The following is a 21,476-nucleotide window of genomic DNA, read 5'->3' as shown; positions in this document are numbered from 1 at the left end:
GGTAGATGGTGGTGTTAGGGAGGCCTGTGAAAACGTTGTGTGTTAGACAAATCCCATTGCGTAGGATTTGTCTAGGTAAGAGTTGCGTGCTTATCTGAAGTGTTTATAGCAGCACAGATCACTGCTAAAGCATATTTAACAATGGAAGCAAAGGGGTGGTGAATCTTGCTGTCCTGGAGAAAGGTTTGGAATAAACAAAAATGGGAAAAGAACACCGCAGAACAGTGTGCCATGGGAGCCCACTACAGACAGGTGTAACACAGAAAGGATCTACCATTAGACAAGAAGGCTATTTTCCACCACTCCTCTGCAGGTGGCCTTCAATCCATCACAACCTTTTACTGCTTTGCCACTTGCAGTGGCTTTACCCAGTCCTATGGCTGGCCCCTGAGTTCTGGTGATGGCACCCCAGTTCCCAGCTTAGCAACAAGTGTCTCGACTGGTTGTTTCCCAGTTCCCAGTGATGCAGCAAGGAGCGCCAGCACAGCAGCAGCTGATGCAGAACTACTACCAGCAGCAGCAACAACAACAGCAGCAGCAGATGATGGCCCAGCAGGCAGCAATGCAGCAGAAGACAGCAGTAGCAGCAGTTCAGCAAAAGCAACAGACTCCAGCACCTCCACAGACCCAGCAAAGTGCGGCCCAGCCAACGCCACAGCAGGAACAAGTGGTAAGAGCCTGGCAGGAAGCAAACAGTATCTGATGACCTTCAGCTATGCAATATTTGAGTCCAAACTAAGGATCAGTGTTTTCTTGCTTGCTTCCTGAGTTGCCAGTCATTCAGGACCCAATTCATCTCGGGTATGCTTCTTTTGAAGTGACTTCATGAATTAATTTGACTAGTAAAACTCTAAGCAAGTGACCTGAGCAAAGCTGGGGAAACCTTCCTCGTCTCGCTCTTTCTGTGTTGTCTTAAGGCTTTGTCATATTCACACGTGCACTTTTATATTAACTTTCAGCACTGAGCTGCGTGTTAGCAGCTGATGAGATAGGAGTTGTTGTGTTCCTGGTCTTCTTACTGATGTGCTGAATGACCTGGGGCAAGTCAGTCTGTTAAAATCTGAGTGAGTTGTCAGTAACTCTGGACAGATTTTGGATGAAGCCCATTATTGCCCTGTTCCTTTTAAGGGAGAAATTCCTGACATGTAGTACTGAAGTGCATCTCTAAAGAATTTTGCTCTGATTCACTAGCACAAAAATATTCCTTATTTTATTAAATCAGCTGGACTGAAATTAGCCTCATCCCCTCCAGCCCCAGAAGACTCATCATAATAGGTGCATCTGGAGACTTCTACTCCTGTAGCAGTAAGAAGAGTGGTGGTTGGGTCATTTTAAAAAAATAGTAGGATATCATCTCTAAAAGAGCAGACTCTCTGAGCAGAAGATACCAAGCTACCTGTCAAAACCTTTTCATGCTGCAGGACTTCAGCTTAATAAGCTCTGCATTCATTTCTGTGGAGATTTTGGCACTGCCCTTTTACTTCTCAGCACCGAATGTACTGTTCTGCAGTGACCTATATATCAAGATATAAGGTGGGTGCATCAGAAGCAGTCAGGTCAGCTTGCTTCTCAGCCACACTGAATTAGTCTGCCTGAAAATGCCAGATAAAAAGCAAGGCAGCTAACCACTTGTTTGCCTTGCCCCACTGTAGTTAAGCATCACATTGGAAATGTAACTCTTTTCTCATTGCCCTCTTAGGTATTTCCAGGTTTTGCATCCATCTTCCATGGTTGAAAATGTCCTGCGATGATACTGAATGGGGAATAGGGAGCTCTAGTATTCAGGCAGTAGAGGTGACACGCACAGCTTTCTGCTCTTTGCATCTAGGTTTCCCCTCTTTAAATCCCCCCAATGGCTGGATCATGCTATCTCACTGACACTAATTTTATTTTTTTAAATTGCATCTGAAGTGATGTTGTTTATAACTACAAAAGAGTATTGAAAGCATTTATGTTATGGGTTTGTGATTTTAACACAAACAAGACTGAAGTAATGAAAATGTAAAATTGGTTTGAGAAACTTCTTGAAGTTTTCAAAGGGTTTGTAGTTGGACTCGTGGTTTACACCTAAGCCAAACATGCTTGTTTTTTTTTCTGCACATGAAAATGGCAAATGTTGCTCCCAGGGTCCTTGTGTCCTTGCTTTTTCTTGCTTGGGTAGAAAACTAAGCTTCTTGCACGAAATTTTTTGCAGAAGTCCTCTACTCCTTTAGGAATTGAACCCAACCACACACTGTCTCCTCTTCACCTTGTTCCATTCTATGTGTCTGTATAGCAAAATTTCTGCACACTATGATCTGATTTCTATGGTCTACACTGGACTTTGCCCTCTTTACCCTTGATCGAGTTTCTGAGGGCAGTTGACCTTTAACAACCATAGGGGAGAGAGTTTCTTCTTGTGCAACTGTAGTAATGCTGAAATACTTTAGACCAGCTATTGCCAGCACTCCACCTCTCTAGATGCTTCTTAATTGTTGTTTTCGTGTGGTATTGTTTTTTGTTGTGGCGGTGGTATTGTTTTTTGTTGTTGTTTGCTTAATTTCCCTCCAGACTATTCCTGATCTATGACTTGGAGGTCAGATCCTCCAGAAGATAGCCTTTTTTCCATCATGGCAGTTGTTCACAAAGATCATAACCATTTTACTTTCTGTCCTAGATACAGGCACAAATAAGGCAACAACAAAAACCTCAAACCACACCACCTACAGCAGTTCAGGGGCAGAAGCTGGGTTCTCTCACCCCTCCATCCTCCCCCAAGACACAGCGTGCAGGACACAGGAGGATTCTGAGTGATGTGACCCACAGTGCTGTTTTTGGGGTTCCAGCCAGCAAGTCTACCCAGCTCCTGCAGGCAGCTGCTGCTGAAGCCAGTCTCAACAAGTCCAAGTAGGTGGCTGCTCAGCTGGTATCAAAGGGTATGGAAGGTGGGGGTACATGAGGCTCTTTGGGGACTTCCTGGGCTCAGCTCTGAGGTGAAGGTAGACAGCAAACTCTGTGGTACAAGTCTTTGCATTCCCAAGACCACAGTGTAGGGCTTGGCAGAAAGTCACAGAAAATCTTCCTCAAGGGCAGAAGTCCTTCTGAATGTTTCTGCTCTCACAAAAGGCATAAGCAAATGGGGCATTCCAGTGGATTACAGAAGTTCACGCTTCAGCTGTTCCACCAGTAGCCCTGGTGCATGCTTCATGCATGCTGCATAGCACCAGACCTTCTGCAGGAGCACTTGATACTTGTTCTTATAGTATCTACAGGCAGGAAGCCTCCACATGGACATTGCAGAAAATTGTTTCACATGGAATGCTTATGATGCTCGTTTTAATCTTTGACATCAGCATGCTGAAACAGATTACAAATAGGTAAGGCTTGCTGGTCCTAGTGTTCTGGGTATGCGAGTACGATACCTTACACTGAGTGCTTTAAGTAGGAAGTAATTATAATGCAGTAGCTTGGACTAGGCTCATAGCGCTGGCCAGAGAATTTCAGATGGATTATTAATGACTGTTTGGTTGGGATGATCACATCCAGATCTGCTTCCACTACGCCCTCGGGTTCCCCAAGGACCTCACAGCAGAATGTCTATAACCCACCTGATGTCTCCACATGGAATCCATTTGATGATGATAACTTCTCCAAACTCACAGCTGAGGAGCTGCTGAACAAGGACTTTGCAAAGTTGGGCGATGGTAAGTTCGTGGAGGTAGTTTAATACCAGCCTGCTCTCAAAATGGAAAGTGGCATGGAATGATGCTTTGTCAGATGCTGCTGGGGTGCTCCCATGTTGTCACTGTCTGCTATACCTGTACAAGCTAAATCCTTCCAGTGTCCTGTCTCAGCCCCTGTCCTCTGTTAAGCATGATCCTCAAAGGGAGAGCTACTAACTGCTCTTACTGTGGATCAGTTGGTTGTAGAAGCTACAGTATAAATTCTGCTTCATCTGCAAGTAATGATTTGCAGGAAAGGCCTAAAGTCAGTTACTGAAATAGCCTCTTAGAAGTATAGGTAAGTAAACAACCTTCGAAATGGAAGTTTTTCCCCTAAAACTGTGTCTGGCATTTCAGGAAAAGCTCCAGAAAAGATGGGCAGTTCCACAGAGAACTTGATTCTGGGTTTCCAGCCGGCTTCTTCTGCAACTCAGCCAGATGCATTTGGTGGCTCTTCTTCCTTCACTGCTGGAACAGGTGAGTTGGAGTATATTCTATAGGGCAATGCCTTGGACAGCACTGCTGAAAAGTGGCAACTCTGTGTCATGTCGTCTTTGAAAGGAGGTAAAACTGATACAAAGTGAGCTGGGTCTTGGCACTGAGAACTTCAGGGTAGGGTTGGCTCCTCAGCAGAGAAGGGCACATAGACTTGTCACAGTTCAGTAGTAGAGTAGGGATGCACCATCTATAGGCAGAAGCGGAGCTTTTGATGAGGTAAGAGACTTAGCGAACCTTTGAAGTTCACAAGAAAGCTACTTATGTTGAAGCACCACATGGCTCACTACTGGGAGTAAAATATGCAGTGTGCAATAAGGGGTTTGGACTCAGATGTCTAAGGAGCTTTTGTGTGGAGGCCTCTCTGTGGGGCCCTGTCTGGTATCTCCTTTGGTACTTTGGTGCCAGGGTTCTGCCCTGAGCAGCCCCTTCTGTGCTGGAAAAACTCAGTGAGGGCTGCTGCTCATTTCTAGTTCTTCAGCTCCAGGAGTTCTCACTGAATGCAATAATGACCTGGGAAGCGCAGTAGTGGCAAGCTGCTTACAGCAGCCCTGAGTGCTCTCCTGTCTCATGCAGCCATTTTCACCAGAGAAAAATGCAACTGTTTGATACTTCCTCACCAAAGCAGACCATCCGTTGGCAAAAGAAGCCCTGGGAAGAGACTGAAGAATCAATGAAGTCTTCTTCAAGGGACCAGAAGACACAAATCCGTTTACACTTGCTTCTGTTCGTGATGAGAGATTTAGAGGAGCTTATAACTGAGCTTGGTAGTATTGGCTCTTACCTGAGAGTTCAGTAGTTGAAGTCCATGATGCAAGAGGGCTCTTGGCAGTTGCTCAGAGTTTTTTCCAGTTGTTCACTGCCCTGTGAACAGTTCATGATGTTCCATCAACCTTCTTAGAGTGATGCTGAGTAACAGCAGCCCTGGATTCAGCTGTAACATGCTTTCTGCAAAGTTTGAGAAGCACCCACGCATTCTGGGCTTTCTGGATCTTGTAGCGCATTCAGTTCTTTTAGTAGTTATCTTTAAAATTTGCCCCTTGACTCTCCTGTCCTGTAGTCTGATATAGAAAGGTGCTTTGGAAATTCAGTGCTGGCACTAAGATGGACACTTCTAGCCCTTTTCATTTTCTTTCCTCTTGAATATGAGCCTGTCTAAGCCTCGTCTGATGCTAGATGCTGTATCTCGTTTCAGACAAAAGAGGCCCAACAAGGGGGCTGGTCTTTTGTCAAGGCATTTCACTTTCTGTTCTCCTGTAAATCAAGATAATGGTACTTCCCTTTCCAGGAATATTTTGAGATCTGTTGGTTAAACTGTGTTGGAGATCTATATGTTAATATTTTTTGTTGTTTTTTTCCTTCTCCCTAGCAACATAAACTTGTTCTGAGTGTGTTGCCAGGCCATAGCTTGGACTCTGTACTATTGAGCTGTGTCTCAGCATTGAGATTTTGCGTGATGCTTTCTGCTTTTCTCTCTTCCCTGTTTCACTCTGCCTTTTCTCTTCATGACTACCAGCTGAAAAAACGAAAGACATTCTGAATTTGGACACTAGCCCTCCTCTTCTGACTGTGCCTGATCCTTTCATTCCTCTCCCATTATCCGACACACCAGGTAACCAGAACTGAATTTATGGAGTTGGGGGGAGATTGTTGTCACTAGTTTTGTATTCTTAATCTTACAGTTCTGTTTCTAGGCACACCTGAAACCCTGGGCTTTTGTCAGTAGTGCTGGGCACTGACAAGTTCTGCTGAACTCAGTGGTAGTGAGGATGTTCAGTGTCAGAATGTGCTACGCATCTGCATGGTGGTGAGCAGTGCTAAGCACAAGAGCCTTTGGTTTTCATGGCAGCCCCAAGGGCTATCAGATTGCTTCTAACACCAACTATGTTGCTGTCTCTAAAGGTTCAGTATTCAAAACCAAAAATAATCATTGAGTCAAAATTACCAGTGCTCACCTAAACCATTTTCAAATTAGTCTCTAACTTTGAAATTGCAGTTTTCATTATTGTTAATATTTCTGTTCTGTAAGAGTCAGTGTTTCTTTGGCTTTCAAAGCCTATTGCAAATGCTTGCTTCATATGAAGCACAAGTTAACATGTAACCTTTTCTGATTTGGCAAAATTCTCTAGTGCAGTTGGTAGCTATTTCCATTTACTTTGCAGTTCTACTTGAAAGTCTTTCCTGTGTGGTTATTTCTGACTGCAGCAGCCAACACTTTTTAGCACAAGATTATGTAAGTGCTTAGGAGCTTATTTGCAAATCAGTAAGATTTAGAATATGACAATGTTCTTATCTTGAAGTTTCTCTAAGCCCTCACTTGAATGTGCGCAACAGATCCCTTCTTGTCAGCCATCCCCAGAGGACAAGTGCTTGTGACAGCCCTCACCCTTGTCCTCAGCACAAGCTCCGAGTAGTTGGTAGTTGGACTGTAGAGGACCCAAGCTTCAAACAGATGTATTTGTAAAGATAACATCTCTCCATGGAAAGTTAAGCGATTCAGGGGAAAAGTCTATTTTTTCTGTAGCTTAGTTGGGCTTGTTTCATTCTGATTGATGCTCAAAGAGTATGAGAAATGCATTACAGCTGAAAAGGAGTTTTCTCAAAGTTCAGCATTTGAATAAATGAAGCAGAACTTACTGACAGCCTCTCTCTCCTATGTGAGTGCTTGTTGGGAGCTGACCTGCCTGGCACTAATTTGAAAAGAACCTATAGAAGATTTTGTGCGGATTGTACGCTCTTTTCTTTTTTTTAATCTTTCCCCGAATGCTAGTGGAAGTGCTGGTTTTCCTGACTTGAAGACTGACAGCCCAGGCTACTGTTTAGTTCTCTGCTGATGTGCTCAACATAAACAGTTAAGCACCAAGCTGGTTGTTTTCCTTTATTGCCTACTGCCTTTCGATACAGTGCAACCATACAAAGCAGCAGTCGCAGCCTGAGCTGCGGGAGCTCTGAGATTATTTGTGGTACAGAAACCACCGCAAAGAAATTGTCTTTCAGCCCTGCCCTTGGGTGTGAATAATGGGAGGAGCAGTTGATGGCAGTTTTTGTAGTGCCAGGTTGCTTGTCCCACGGATTCGTCCCAGACTGGTTGTATATCTTTGCAGGCAGGTGCTAAACCTTTGGCAAATCTCTTTGCCTGCCTGTGTCAGTGCTACTGAGTTACGTTGGTCTGCTTCCGTAGGGGCAAAAGTGTGTGAGAGATCTGTTTTTGTTGGCTCCCTGCAAATTGTTGTGAAGACATCTGATTTTTAGTTTTTGTACTTTCTTGAACATCAAATTTGATGAGGCCAGAAGCTCGTGAAAGTTTTGAATGTTTTCAAGGGTCAGAGCTACAGACTTATCCTTAGTCTTGAAAACTGAGAGGGTTTCTCTGAGCTTGTAGATCAAACAGAAAAGATTAAACAATAAAAATAAAAAATTCCTCGTTTTGGACTCAGGTTTTCAATCTATCATGCAGAACAGAGTGACCTTTGTGCTTGTGTGCCTGCATTACCTGTACTGTGTGCCTTGTGCAGAACATCCCCACAGCGAGCAAAGAGGACGTGGATGTGAAAGGCATTCTTTTAGTTGTGCCCCTTGGGTCAGTAGGTTTGGGACTGACTTATGGCTCTTAGTATGCCAGCATCTCCTATTGCACGTTACTAAGCCGCCTTAGTTTTGCACAAAAGCAGCGGAATTATGTTTAAACGCTTGCTAAGTATTTGCTTTCTCTTCAGAATATTTTTATTTCTGAGAAAACATTGATTGCAAATCCCATTGCTCTGACAACGTTTTACATCCGTCTTTTTTTATTTTTTGACTGTGGGTGTGGATAGCCCTTTTGGAAGTAAAAGCATGAGCTTGTACCTCTTGGTTACAAGAGCAGTGTTGTTCAGTAAGGCTTTCACTACAGGCATAAGTGAGGCTTTTATTTGGTATTTTCCCTATTTGCCATACAGAGCCAGCTACATCAGCTCTATGTGCTCTAAGCCTGTCACAGCTGATGTCTGGCTGAGAGCTCAGCTTCTTTTTTTGCCACAAACTTGCTCCCTTTGCTGGCACCTGAGGATGCAGGTGGCATTGCTTGAATGTTGGCTGGAGACCTACCTCCTTGTGCTTTCCTACCTTTCCTCAGTATGCACAGATGGAAAGACAAGCCTTTCTATAACAGATTCCTGAGAAATAAGTAAACAGTGCTTAACACGTTGTGAATAGCCATAGGATCCATCCCCAGACAGTCTAAATATGTTCAAATGGAGAAGAACGTCAGTATTGAGCCATAGGCAACAGACACAGCTTTAAGTATGACTGCTCAGATGTCGTCGGTTCAGCAAGATCACATTTCTGGTTCTGTGGAGTCAGTTAAACACACAGCAAAGACAAACCTTGGACAGCAGGTTCTAGCAGGCAGTGCTGTTTCTGTGGATCGTGGTGTAGGAGATGCACAGAATCCTAGAGGAGGTTGGTTTTAATTTGTTACAGCTAATGGGCTTTTTCAGTAAAAGTGTTCCTAGAGAGGAGGAAATGTAGCACCCTACAGAGGGCAGAAATACCAGCTCTGGGCAATAATCAAGTGGAAGTAGAATGTTTTTCAGTATATTTCTCCTTCTCCATTGTGTAATGGCTACAATTCTTAATGGAATTGAAACTCATAAGAGGAGGTGGCAAGAGTATGAGTACAGCAAAACATCTGTTAAAATAAGGAAGACTTAAATATTCATGCTGAAAACATTTTTCCCTTTGCATGTAGGAAAGTGAGCCAAGTCCTTAATAAGCTTATTGCAGGCTCCACTGCTGATTAATCATAACGGAGTATTTGATCAGAATGGTAATTTTTCTGCTTCGTGTGGCTACTTAATACCTATCAATATGCATTTAGCTTGTGCGAGCATGGGAGGGTAAATTATGCACCAGGTATTCTGGAGACCTGAAATTAAAGAGGGTTACAAAGCTTAACGACAGATTGTTCTCTACGTCATTGGGACTCCACTCTGTGAATAGTCTCAGGTCTATTTTTTATGTGTAGTTGTTTTGTTTCTTTTGACTTTATTTCTGCTGGTATGGATGGGCTCCAGAAATAGTTAATGAGGTTTGACCCACAGCATGCGAATGCTTCTGTTTTAGCATATATTCATTATTAACTGCTGAAACTGAACATGCTGATGTGCTTGCTGTCTTGCCATCATTATCTGCACCCTTAAGTCATCTGTTAGGATACATCTAGAGCCTTTCCTGATGTTCTTTATCTAGAAACATCTGCTCAGATAAAAAAGTTTTTGACTAAGTGAAGGGTGGAGCCAGTGAAATGCCCTCTGAGATATTGCCAGAAATATTCCTTTCCAATTGTTTGAGGTTTTGTTTGGGGTGGGGTGGGGGGGTCTGCCTTTCCAGTCCCAGAGCAATGTTCTTCTCCAGGTACCCTGTGCTATCAGTCCTGGCTTATTCTCTCTTCTCTGCAGGAGCAGAGAGAGATGAGGTGGTGGGTGTGGGTCCTTGGCAGAGCAAGCAAGGAGCAGCTGTCGAGCAGGAGCACTGCGGTGTGAGAGCAGAGAGAGAAAGAGCTCAGCTCCTCCCTGCTGCTGGCCGGAGAACAAACCCGCCTGTGCTGCTGGCTGCGCCATGCTGATTCATGTGCAGGCTGAGACCGTGCAAGCAGGGTGCTGCTGGTGGTCTTTCTGTGGTGTTACCTACCAAAACACCCCTTTCTCTTTAAAATAGGTCATTCTTTGCATGTTTACACAACCATTCACTCCCTGCAACAATTCAATATCTTAACTACAGCTGAGAGACGAGTGTAGTTAGTTATTTGTTTGAAGAAAAGCAACATGAAGCAGCCTCCACAGTGCTTTTTTGGCCATAACAGAAAGTGAGATAAGAGAAATTCCCTGTCCGGCACAGTTAAATAAACATGCAAATATAGCTGGGGAGGGAAACACAGGCCAAGAAAGCATGCCTGTGCCGTCTGGGCACGACTGGATATTCGTGCTTTTGATGAAAAGACAAACAGTGTTGCTTATTAAAGAATCATCATCACATTGGATCTTTGAGGCTTTTAAAAAGCACTTTGAGGATTATTTTTGCCTTTTTATTTCTTTCAAATGCCCGTGGACTTGTGTGCGTTTTAGAAAAGGATACTTCTCAGAGCTGAGGAAGTACATAGCTTGCAGTGCAGCTTCAAAACAAAATGTTTATGTCCACACCTTTGGCCTGTTTCCTAGCCTTACCTATCAGAAATCTATGGGCCTGTTGTCCATTCCTGCTAAATGTACAGTTGGCTTCAAAAATAGGTGTTTTAAGCAAAACAGGAATATTTATTTTCCTCATTGTCTTCTAATGTAAGACCTTCAGGAACAGGTTCTCTTAAGCTTTTTTTTCGCTCTAGGTTGCAAGCTGGAGGTGAGTTTCAGGCTACTGCAATGACTGAAGAACTAGAAACATGTAAAGAATCATGAAATGTTGAGATAGGTTGCTAAAGCTCTCAGTTTCTAGCATTTGGGAGCATGAGTTAGGACTCATATCACTTGGCATCCTTGTCAAAACACACAAGTTCAGCTGCTTTAACGGGACCAGTATTGCCAGTGCAGTAGGGCTCTTGTTGTTTGGCAAAAAATATCTGATGTTTTTAACCAGCATAACCCCCTCTACCCCAAGCCCACAGATTCTGAGAAGGTAACTCTACCAATCGATGTCAGGCTGTTTGCAGTGGCTTTAAAAAAAAAATAGTAATCTTGAATTCTAATGAGAAGTTTTGTTCCAAAATGACACATTGACTGGGCTTCAAGTTACTGCAGGCATGCATGAGCGTGTTGTTGGGTACTAACAATTTGAGTTTACACCTTGGATTTGGAAGATGCAGAGTGGGTGCTACTCAGCTAGTTTCCTGGTGAATTAATTGCTGTATTATTAACTGACAGTACAGTATGGTGGTTTGATGATTTGGAGCAATAAAGCCAGTGGACTACTGGAACCTCAACTAAATGAGTGTAAATAGTCTCTAGTGTTGTTTCTGTCTGGGTTTTAATTTAATCAGGGTGGGAGGGGACATTTGACAAATACTATAGAACTTGAATATTATTAACTTAAAACAATAAAATTGTTCACTTTTGATCTCTTAAGGAAACACTTGAATGTTATCTGACTATTCTCTATGGTGTTTACAAAATCATGTGTGTCCATAAACATATATATATATATATATATATATTTTAAACGCATGTTACTTATTTTTTTCTTCTCTTTCTATTTGTGCTATATAAGAAACAATTCCATTTGGCAGAAAATCTATTAGGAAAATGGAAGTCCAGTGCTTTCCCTTGATTAGTCAAAGTTCTCTGTGGCTGGATAATGTGCAAGGCTTCCTTTAATCTTTAATACTTGATTAATCGATAGGCACAAATCTTCCTGAGTTACTAATCTATACCTTCCTTGGTAAGTTGCCCTCCCACTCACAGCACAGTTAACTTGGCAGCATTTTTTACAACCTTGTCTTTCTTTCTCAGTTGCCATCCGAAGAAAAGAACTCTGCTGTGTGCTCTATTGAATTGTCTTTCTTTTTGCTATTCCTCTGCAGTACATGAGTGAGTAACGTTCTTACTGTGTGCAGTACCTGGCTGGTGGACATCTTTTGGCTTTGAGATGTTGCATCTTGAATGTTTGGCATTTTATCCAAGTATGACAGGCTTTTGCCCTCCGTTTCCATTTTAACTTGCAAGTCTCTCGGGAATCTTTGTTCTTTCTAATAGCCTGCTCTAACTAAAAACCTATTTGCCTCCCCTATCTCTTGATTTTTTTTTTTCATCACTGTAGTTCTTCTTAAAAGGCTTTCTGCATATACTTTGCTTAAAGATATATCACCAAGTATAAATGCAGCATGCCAACTTAGTCTTTGGCAGTGGTGGTGTTGCAGGTGCAAAGTCTGTGCAAACTGACTAATTGTAAACCTCACAAATTAAATTGTGCATGATTTGGAAAAGAATGAAGAAAAAGATCAAAATGTTTTTAATAAATTGTCCAAGGCCTTATTCCTTAATCTACGTGTGGGGTCTGATCTTGCTTTCTTGTCCTGTGATATAAATTCAGAGTTAATTCTGCTGATGCTAAATGGTATTGCATCCTTCTTATATTAGTGCAAATCAGAGGAAAAGTTCTTGTGTTCATTCCCCAAGGAAGTGGTTTGGTTTTCAAGTTTGAGAAGCTACCTATGTCTGCATTTGGGGATGCCTCTGAGAGCTATTAGTTGTAGGTTATACTCTTGCTTTGCTTTTTCTGCAGTGTGTGTTTTGCTCATTTTGACTGTGCTAGGGAAAAAGGCAGTAATTTCTTACTTGTGTGGAACTGGGAACTTAAGAATGAAGGGAGACATACTGTGGGCTTTTAGGTAAATGTGGCTAGGCTTCAGCTCTTGGAACAGCTGACAGAGAACTCTTTTTAATGCCTTCTGCATTCTTTTAAACAGAGATACCTCCTTAAGATTCGTTAAAGAATCTTGCTTACACAGCCAGCATCCTCACTAGCTGATGCAAAGCTGTAGCAAACTTGCTGCCATCCTGTCATGAGTGAAAACAGGCAAAAAAAAAACAATAGAAAATGAAGTACCAAAGGTCAGATTGATCCTGTACCTGAATCAAGCTTACTTTCCCTGTGACCTGGGAAGCTTCTGGCAGACTTTTGGTAGGCTAACTGGGGATGAGGGTGCCTCCGACAGAAAACCTCATGTGGGTGCACAGTTATCAAATAAATCACATTTCCTAGCTGGAGTTTGATAAAAGCCCTTTATGAGAGCCCTTCAGGAGCTGTGTGATTTTTTTAAACGGGTTATATTTTCTTAACCTTGTTTATCCTTGGACTTACTCATATGCTTACATATTAATTGTCTGCATATGCCTATACAAGGCAGGAGGATCTCTGATACTGCAAAACCTGAATTTAACAGCATGGTGACTGGTTCAGAATGTGCTTTGTCCATTTAAGCTCCAGTGATAGCTCTATACATGCACAAAATTAGTCGCAATGGATCCTGAAACTGCAGCATAGAAGAGGCTATTTTTTAATTTCTTGTTATGTTGCTGTTTGCTGTATAACTGACCTCCTTTGGCATCGTGACTGTTTCCAAATCACATCCTGTGATTGTGTTCCTGCATGTCTTGAGAGTCACAAGGAACTGGTACTGTAGTGATAAAACATCTCTTGGTTTTACTGCAGTAGAAAATCTGTGCTAAGGGGGTGGCAGATGGGAGAGGATGTTCTTCAGGTTGTACGTGGACCCAAGGCTGTATCATTCATCCTTTCTACAAATGGCAGATACACATAGCATGCTGTTTGCTTTATTGGTGGAATCTGTTCAGCGATTGATGATCGTTTCATATATGCATGACTTGGAACTGTGCATTTGTACAGATAATAGAAAGGAGATCACTAATCCCCATTTTTCCTTCTTGCACTGCTGAATTTCTTATTCAAATTACTTAGCACTGTTGGCTTCTCTCCATCTCAACCATTACTTCACTTGAAGATGGAGCAGGTTTTCTCTTTTCTCTTTTCTCTCTTAAACTTCTGCTAGATAATTCCTTTGGTAGCAGGACCCCCTATGCTGTTCAGTATCATGAAAGAGCCTAGTTTTTCTCTCAAGAGCTGTATATAATTAAACTGAAGTTGCCTAATTTTCATGCAGAGGGAAACAGTCTAGTGTGCAGAGTATACCTGCCTTAAGTTACTGCTTTTATCATGGGAGCTATTGCAGGGCAGAGACTTAAGAGTGGAATTTATATGTCACTGCAAAGGCATGTGCTGTTCTTGGGCTTAGGAATGTCTGATGTGGATTCTGAAAAACTTCATTTAGTGCATGTGTGTTTTTTAATAAGTGTGCTGTGCTAAAGAGACCAAACCTAACTGCTGTGGAGAAGGTATTCCTATTACCTCATGTGGAACCATGGTTTTCCCTGGGCCATCACTAACTATCCCTTAATTTCTAGTTAAACATCATTTTCCCACTGCTTCAAGTGACTTTGCTGTTCCTCTATTGTGTCTTAACCCTATGGTTTGGCACAAGATGATAGACAAAACAGAAACCCAGGAAACAAACTGCTAAACCTCAAAATAGACAGAAGCATATGATTTTTTTGTTACTTTTGGTATCTCCTTTCCCAGTCATCCTGATGCCTTTTGTTTTTGTTGAACTTCTCAGCCTTACTCAAGAGGGATAAAGTTTCTTTTAATCATGCACTAAGAGGTCAAGTAACTACCTGTAGAAGTGTTGACAGATTAGAACCAACAATGAAGGAAACAAGAATGAGACAACTAACAGAACAAGACAAAGAACCACTGTCAGTCTAAAGCTTTGCATAAAGTCAGTTGAGCCCAGGGGATAGGAGGGAGAAGAATAACATGCTTATTCTTGTAATTTCTACTTGTTTAAAAAATGTCTGAGCTCAATATGTTACTTCTTATTTATCTGACCAAGAGACAGTTTCAATTTACACTATTGGAAAAAAGAAGGAAACTGTATTTGGAAACGTAAGATTGAAGGAGGGAGACTTCAAGGAGCAAGACATTTGGAAATGGGATCATAAAAGGAATAATTTCAGGCAGTGTATACGTGGTTTTGAAGACACAGCTTTTCAGGGCATTTGCATCAACCTGGGCATTTGGAAACGGGGCCTTCTGTAAGAGCGTGCTTCTGAAGGGAGTATCATAGGCGTAAATTTCTAAAATGTAAGTACATTTGCTGCATACATACGTATCACTTCATAGCTTAGAAACTTCATCTTAAAGCAGGAGCTAAACCCAATCTGTAATTGCACAACTCTGAGACAGTCTATGTTTTTCCTGCAATTGTGTCCTGTGCCTTGCTCTCTGGATTACTTAATGTAAAGCACTCTTTAAGTCGATTGTACTCTGGATGAATACCTGTTATCTTTCCATTTTCCTTTTGGGAAAAAGACTTGAGCATGTTCCCTGTAATCTTCTCCCCACACTTCTTTCCTGTGTTGTCTTTTCCTAGCATCTTACAATCAGTTCTTAGAATCATAGAATCATGCAGGTTGGAAATGACCCCTACAATCCTCTAGTTCAACCTTTCACCTAGCACTGACAAGTCCACCACTAAACCACATGAGTAAGTTCTACATCACCACGTTTCTTGAAGACCTCCAGGGATGGTGACTTCAACCACTGCCCTGGGCAGCCTATTCCAGTGCCACACAACCCTAGCTCCCTCAGCCGCTCCTCACAGGACTTGTGTTCCAGACCCTTCACCACCTTTGTAGCCCTTCTCTGGACACACTCCAGGGCCTCGATGTCCTTCTTATACTGAGGGGTCCAAAGCTGAACACAGTAATCAAGGTGCGGCCTCAACAGAGCTGAGTACATGGGGACAGTTACTTCCCTAGTACTGCTGGCCACACTCTTCCTGATACAGCTCCCGATTCCTGTACTCAGCTCTGGTGAGGCTGCACCTTGAGTACTGTGTTCAGTTTTGGGCCCCTCACTACAAGAAAGACATTGAGGTGTTGAAGCGTGTCCAAAGAAGTGCAATAAAGCTGGTAAAGGGTCTGGAACACAAGTCCATTGAGGAGCGTCTGAGGGAAATGGGGAAGAAGAGGCTCAGGGGAGACCTTATTGCTCTCTCCAGGTACCTGAAAGGAAGCTGTGGGGAGCTGGGGGGGTTGGCCTCTTCTCGCAGGTAACTAGTGATAGGACTAGAGGGAATGACCTCAAGTTGTGCGAGGGGAGGTTTAGGTTGGAAATTAGGAGACATTTTTTCTCAGAGAGAGCAGTCGGGCATTGGAAAGGGTTGCCCAGGAAGTGGTGGCATCACCGTCCCTGGGGGTGTTCAAGGAAAGGTTGGACCTGGAGCTTAGGGACATGGTTTAGTGAGTGACGTTAGTGGTAGGGAGACAGTTGGACCAGATGATCTTGGAGGTCTTTTCCAACCTTAATGATTCCATGATTCTGTGACAAGCCAGGATGCTGTTGGCCTTCTTAGTCACCCTAGCACACTGCTGGCTTATATTCAGCTGGCTATCGACCAGTACCCCCAGGTCCCTTTCCACTGGGAAGCTTTCCAGCCACTCTTCCCCAGCCTGTAGCTTTGCACGGTGTTGTTGTGCCCTAAGTGCAGGACCTAGCAGTTAACTTTGTTGAACCTCGTAGTATTGGCCTCTGCCCATTGGTCCGGCCTATCCAGATCCTCAAAACATAAATATAGATGTAAAAATGTTTTAAAGGCATAGCTGTGGCATGTGGTAGCTCGTTCTAATGTTAGATTATAAATGTAGTCATTTTAACAAGTTGAAGTGACCAGATTTGTCCATATGGAGCAAGTTTTATCAGTGCTGCTCTACTGAAGGTGATTAGTTCTAACAAATTCTGAAAATATCCCTTATCTTCTTGTTTGGTGAGAATACCTTTGTGAAAGCTAAATAATTAAGCTCAGTATTGAAAACCTGGTTACTTTGATTGCAAAGTCACTCATCCACCAGATTAATAATTGAGATTAATTTTTTTTACACAGGCAATCTAAATTTCTTTGCATGATGGATAATGGAAACCATGGGAGTCATGTAGCTGACAATGACATACCTGATTTTGAAACCTGATATTTGAAATAAGTGATTGGTAACTAGACAGCTCTTTAACCTGAGGGCAGGTTCTGATGTCTGGTACTGTAGTGTCTCAGTGTTTTCTGATTTTGCTTGAGCTCTTAAGCGCTTTAAGTATTCCATTTTTGAGAAGATTAATAGGAGTAGTAAACCTAGCTCTAGGTTCTGATCATCTGTCCCTCTTCTCATTAGATGAAGACTAACACAAATGAAGATCTCCTGAGTACATGAGGGTGAGAAGGAATAGGGTTTTTTATTAGGTTTTCAGGGGTCATGTTAAACCATTGTGCTTCACATAGAAGTGAAGGAACTGTATGCTATTTTACAGTGGCTTCTTAGGGAGAGCAGTGCATAGTGGTTGTGGATGTCCTCACAGAATCACAGAATTGTAGGGGTTAGAAGGGACCTCCAGAGATCATCGGGTCCAACCCCCCTGCCAAAGCAGGTTCCCTAGAGCAGGTTGCCCAGGTAGGCATCCAGATGGGCCTTGAATATCTCCAGAGAAGGAGACTCCACAACCTCCCTGGGCAGCCTGTTCCAGTGCTCCGTCACCCTCACCGTGAAGAAGTTCTTCTGCATGTTGGTGCGGAACTTCCAGTGATCCATTTTTTGGCCATTGCCCCTTGTCCTGTCCCCACAAACCACTGAAAAGAGGTTGGCCAAATCCCTCCGTCTCCCACACTTAAGGTATTTAAGTGTGTCTAGATTGTCTAGTGTATCTCGGCTGTCTAGATGACCGTAGCCAGCTGGTGAATAGCGGACCCTGTCTTGAAATTATTTGATCTTTAGTGAAAATATGTTTAAGGAATAGTGTTATTTGCACACAAGATTATGCAGATATTTTTCAGGGGCTGACATAGTAGGTGATAAGCCACTGCACTGAGTACCAAATTAATGTTGTTGTTGTTGTTGTTTTTTTTTCTTTGCATTCCTTCCTCCTTTTCCTGCTTAACCCAGAAAAACTGATTGAGGGGCTCAAATCTCCTGAGACTGCGCTTCTGCTCCCTGATATCCTGCCTCTCGCTGACCCCTTCGGTAGCACGTCAGATGCTGTGAATGGTAACAATAAACTCAGGGTACCTCCTTCCCTTTGTCTGACACGGCATGCCTTGTCCTGCATGATAACTGCGTGTTTACCCTGTTGGGCTTTGAAAACAGCTGCTGATGTTGGCAAAATGCAATGTGATAGGCAGCTACAGATTATACAGAGACAAATCTGCCTTATTTGGGAAACTGTGAGAATCACGATAATAAGGCATGGTTGGGCTTTGTGTATTCTTCTGGTCATAGGTAGAAGAGAGTTAATTGTTGACTGAAGAAGATGCAAAAAAAAAAAAATCTCTCCATTTCTTCTAAAGACTGTGTATGACTGTGGCCTGGGCACTCAGCCTGTCTGTCATCGGCCCTCAGCAGGAGGAGGAAGTGAGCGTTTGCTCTGGGGCATATTTGTGAGAATAAACGTGCTGGGCTGTGATGAGCCCAAATGCAACAGGCTCCAAGGCAGTGTGAAGGTTTCAGTGTTGTAGAACCATATTTTGACCCACTTGCCAAATGTACTAAAAACTAATGATTGCAGACTGCAGTAACTTGCAATCAGCTGCTCTTTCGGTTTTGGGTCCAAGCCAGGGTTTCTTGGCTGGCTGACTGCAACCTTGTAGCTTTGAATGCAAAGGTAGGAAATGAGTCACCTAACTGTAAGACGTTTCTTCCTCTTGTAGTTCCTGGCAGTTGTCTGAATACTCTTAGATAATGATCCTACGAGTCACAAAGAGACTGACTGCTACGCAAGCAAAAATATTCATGGATCTCTCTTGCGTTGGTCAGCTAGACCATTTCTGATCCTAGCACTTGAATGCATCCTTGTTCTTCAATTTCACTTCCTGGCTCGTTACCTTAATTTTGGTCCTCGAGGAAGAGACCCAGACAAGCATTATACCTGGCTGTTGTGACTGTGTTGACAGCCATCCTCTGTCTGTCCCCTTTAAGGATTATATAAAAACAAATCTTTCTGTCCAGCCTGTGTAAGCATCTCCATCCATAATGGATGTCAGTGTTCAACAATACTAGGGACCAGTGTTTTCAGTAAGATGTTAAGTTCTAAAAATGTATCACCTCTCACTGGGGACTACAAACTTTGCTTTGCTGCGCACTGCAAAATGAAAAAAAGATCTCACAGTCTTGGCTTTTTACAAGCTTAGCTGGGAACATGCTAAGGGCTCCACAGTGGGTTTGTTAATGATCTGTTACCTCTATTGCAAGGAGACTCCTCAAAGGTCAGTGGGTTTTTTTGTTTGGTTGTTTGGTGGTGTGTTTGTTTGTTTTTTCCTGGAAAAGGTCCTTGCAAAAGCCTGCGGTTATTTGCCCAGCCCCAGGCCCTGTGCTTAGCTGCAGGGCAGGCATTAGTAGCCTTCAGTTTCAGCCTTTGGATATTTCAAATTGCACACACACACACCAAAACAAAACAGAAAAGCTCAAAGCCAACAAACACTAGTGTCATAATCTTTTCTCATGGTTAAATTGCTATCAGTCTAACTTCAGCATCTCACTGCCAATGTAGCTGACAGGTGTCAATGAGATCAATGAGTCACTAAAGGGTTCAGACAACCACCTTCTTAGTTCTAACTTCTGTGGTGTCTTGCAAACTAACCTCTGGATTCTCCTCTGCTCTGGCATTTTGCACATTTGGAAAGGAAAACCTGACGTAGCTGTTGAGAGTCTCATACCGGGCCTCGAGGCTCCATTGCCCCAACGCCTTGTGTCGCAGACTGAGTCGGTTGCTTCCAACAGAACAGGTTGGTGAGGTGGGAGGGTCTGTGGCAGGGCACGGGTGCATTGCACTGGGATGGGCTGCGTAACCTTGCTATTAAAAAAATCAGAGTATCTGTATGGACATAAGCATCTCTTCTCTCACTGCTTTCCCCACCAGTGTAAACTGCACTTGCAGGTGCGTTTTTATAAGTGGGTGCTGCACAGTTCCTTAAAAGTCAATGCTGTTCGTTGTTTGAATGGTACAGTATTCCTTCAGCCCACTATTACAAATCTGTAGGTGCCAGAGTAATACTCTGATGAATATTTTGAAATCTGGAGCACTTGCACATTTCCGTTTGTTCTGTAATGGTAATGAGCCAGTCATGTTCCTTTCTAATTATGAAGGTGTTGATCTGGCATCCTCTGCTGCAGATGTACTTTTCATCTTTTCAGAGGTCTGCTGTGAAACAGCCAGAGTACTTAGTTTTGCCAGAGAGTCCCTGCAACTCTTTCCCCTCCATTCCCCCAATCTAATTTAATGTATTGCTTGTATGGGATTTCACTGTTGTATACTCTACTTCAGAGGGCAGTTAGCAGCAGTGAAACTGTGTTATATATTGATAAAGGTGTTGGAAATCCCTCTGCCCTCACTGCAGAGAAGTGAGAAATATTTTTCACTACAAAAAAGGACAGTTTTTTTGCTGGCTTTGCATCAATGCTCTCTTTGTGCACTAAGCGGACGGGAACAGGAATGTGCGAATATGAGCTTAACGGTGTTTGTGTCCTGTTTAATGCTACCTTGCGGCCTTGGGATGTTAACCTGGATTCAGACTCTCTCACTGGGGAAGACTCTCTGCTTGACTGTTCTCTGCTTTCTAACCCTGCTGCTGACCTCTTGGATGAGTTTGCTCCTGTAGCTTTCACGGCTCAACCTCACAAAGGTAAACTGTCCCTCCTGTCTCTAATGTCTAATCAATCCCAGAAGTCGGTCTTCTGACATGAAGTGAAGGTAATACCAGTTTACACAAGCAGATGCTATGCTCCATGTTCTAGTGGTGTTTTTTTTTTCTCCACCCCCCCCCAGGCCATTGCTTTGTTTTTTTCCCAAGCTGGTGAAACTTGTAATGGGAATTGAAGCACTAAGGGGAAAATACAGGTTAATGTATTCAGCCTGATTGTAAATAAATACAGGTGATACCTTCCACAAGACAAAATGACATAGTGAGCATAAAGGATAGGTAGGTTTTTGTATGCAACCCTTCTTCAGGATGGTGCGTGAATGCGCTCTTGTTTTGCCTTTTGCACATATGATGTAAGACTTGCTTTTATGCTGTATTATTGGGTCTGGAAGGGAGCCTGATAATGATCTATACTGGTGTCATGTTTCTGAATGTCGTTTTTTTTTGCCTGTCGACATTCATGTCTGTAGCATGTGACTGAGCTCTTTCAGATCTGGAGGCTGATTTCATTTTCAGAGGTTATCAGGAGAAGGCTCTTGAGTCAAACTGCAGCAAAAATGAATGAGAGTCTAAGTACAATATCCAATTGAAAAGTGGAATAGTTTTACAGTAACACAGAACAGCAGAGCTGCAAAGAAGTAGACCATGTGTAATAATTCCTAAGAGTTGCAGATCCACCCTTTATTATTTGAGCTTGAGGGGAATTATGAAAATACAGTGCAGTGGTCTGAGTTCTGTTCTCTGTTCCACTAAAAATCAAGAACGGAGGACCCTGGGAAGCTGGATCCTGAATCAGATGACTTTTTTTTCCAGGCTGCAGAGCATCCAGCTAAAATTTGGGCCTTCTCATGCACTGTAGCTGGAGTAGTGGCAGTGGAATAGTTTGAAGAGCTATCAGCTGAAGCGTGACTTTCATGGTGAATTCTTTTGGCTCTGTTCTGGCACATTCCTGCTATGGGCTAAGGCAGTTGTGAACAGTGCCTCCCTTGAGGACA

The 21,476-nt window shown here is 42.9% G+C and overlaps 1 protein-coding gene across 3 annotated transcripts in view; it reads left to right on the top strand.

Moving 5' to 3' along the window:
* The window catches only part of AAK1 (AP2 associated kinase 1), an 89,776-nt gene that overhangs the window by 49,701 nt on the left and 18,599 nt on the right, over positions 1-21,476 (top strand). For 2 of the 3 annotated variants that reach the window (XM_035568824.2, XM_035568825.2), the window contains exons 13-16: positions 455-670; positions 2,657-2,886; positions 3,526-3,683; positions 4,059-4,178. In XM_035568824.2, coding sequence (XP_035424717.1) covers positions 455-670; positions 2,657-2,886; positions 3,526-3,683; positions 4,059-4,178 — 724 coding nt within the window. Of the gene's footprint in view, positions 1-454; positions 671-2,656; positions 2,887-3,525; positions 3,684-4,058; positions 4,179-5,712; positions 5,809-17,731; positions 17,834-19,464; positions 19,567-21,476 lie in introns of all 3 variants that reach the window. The other variant, XM_035568826.2, reaches the window with a different exon arrangement.

This window comes from Cygnus atratus, chromosome 27, assembly GCF_013377495.2.
Source record: "Cygnus atratus isolate AKBS03 ecotype Queensland, Australia chromosome 27, CAtr_DNAZoo_HiC_assembly, whole genome shotgun sequence".
In the NCBI taxonomy this organism is placed as follows: domain Eukaryota; kingdom Metazoa; phylum Chordata; class Aves; order Anseriformes; family Anatidae; genus Cygnus; species Cygnus atratus.
The sequence above is the reverse complement of the archived record's forward strand: the minus strand, read 5'-3'. Positions and strand labels throughout refer to the sequence as shown.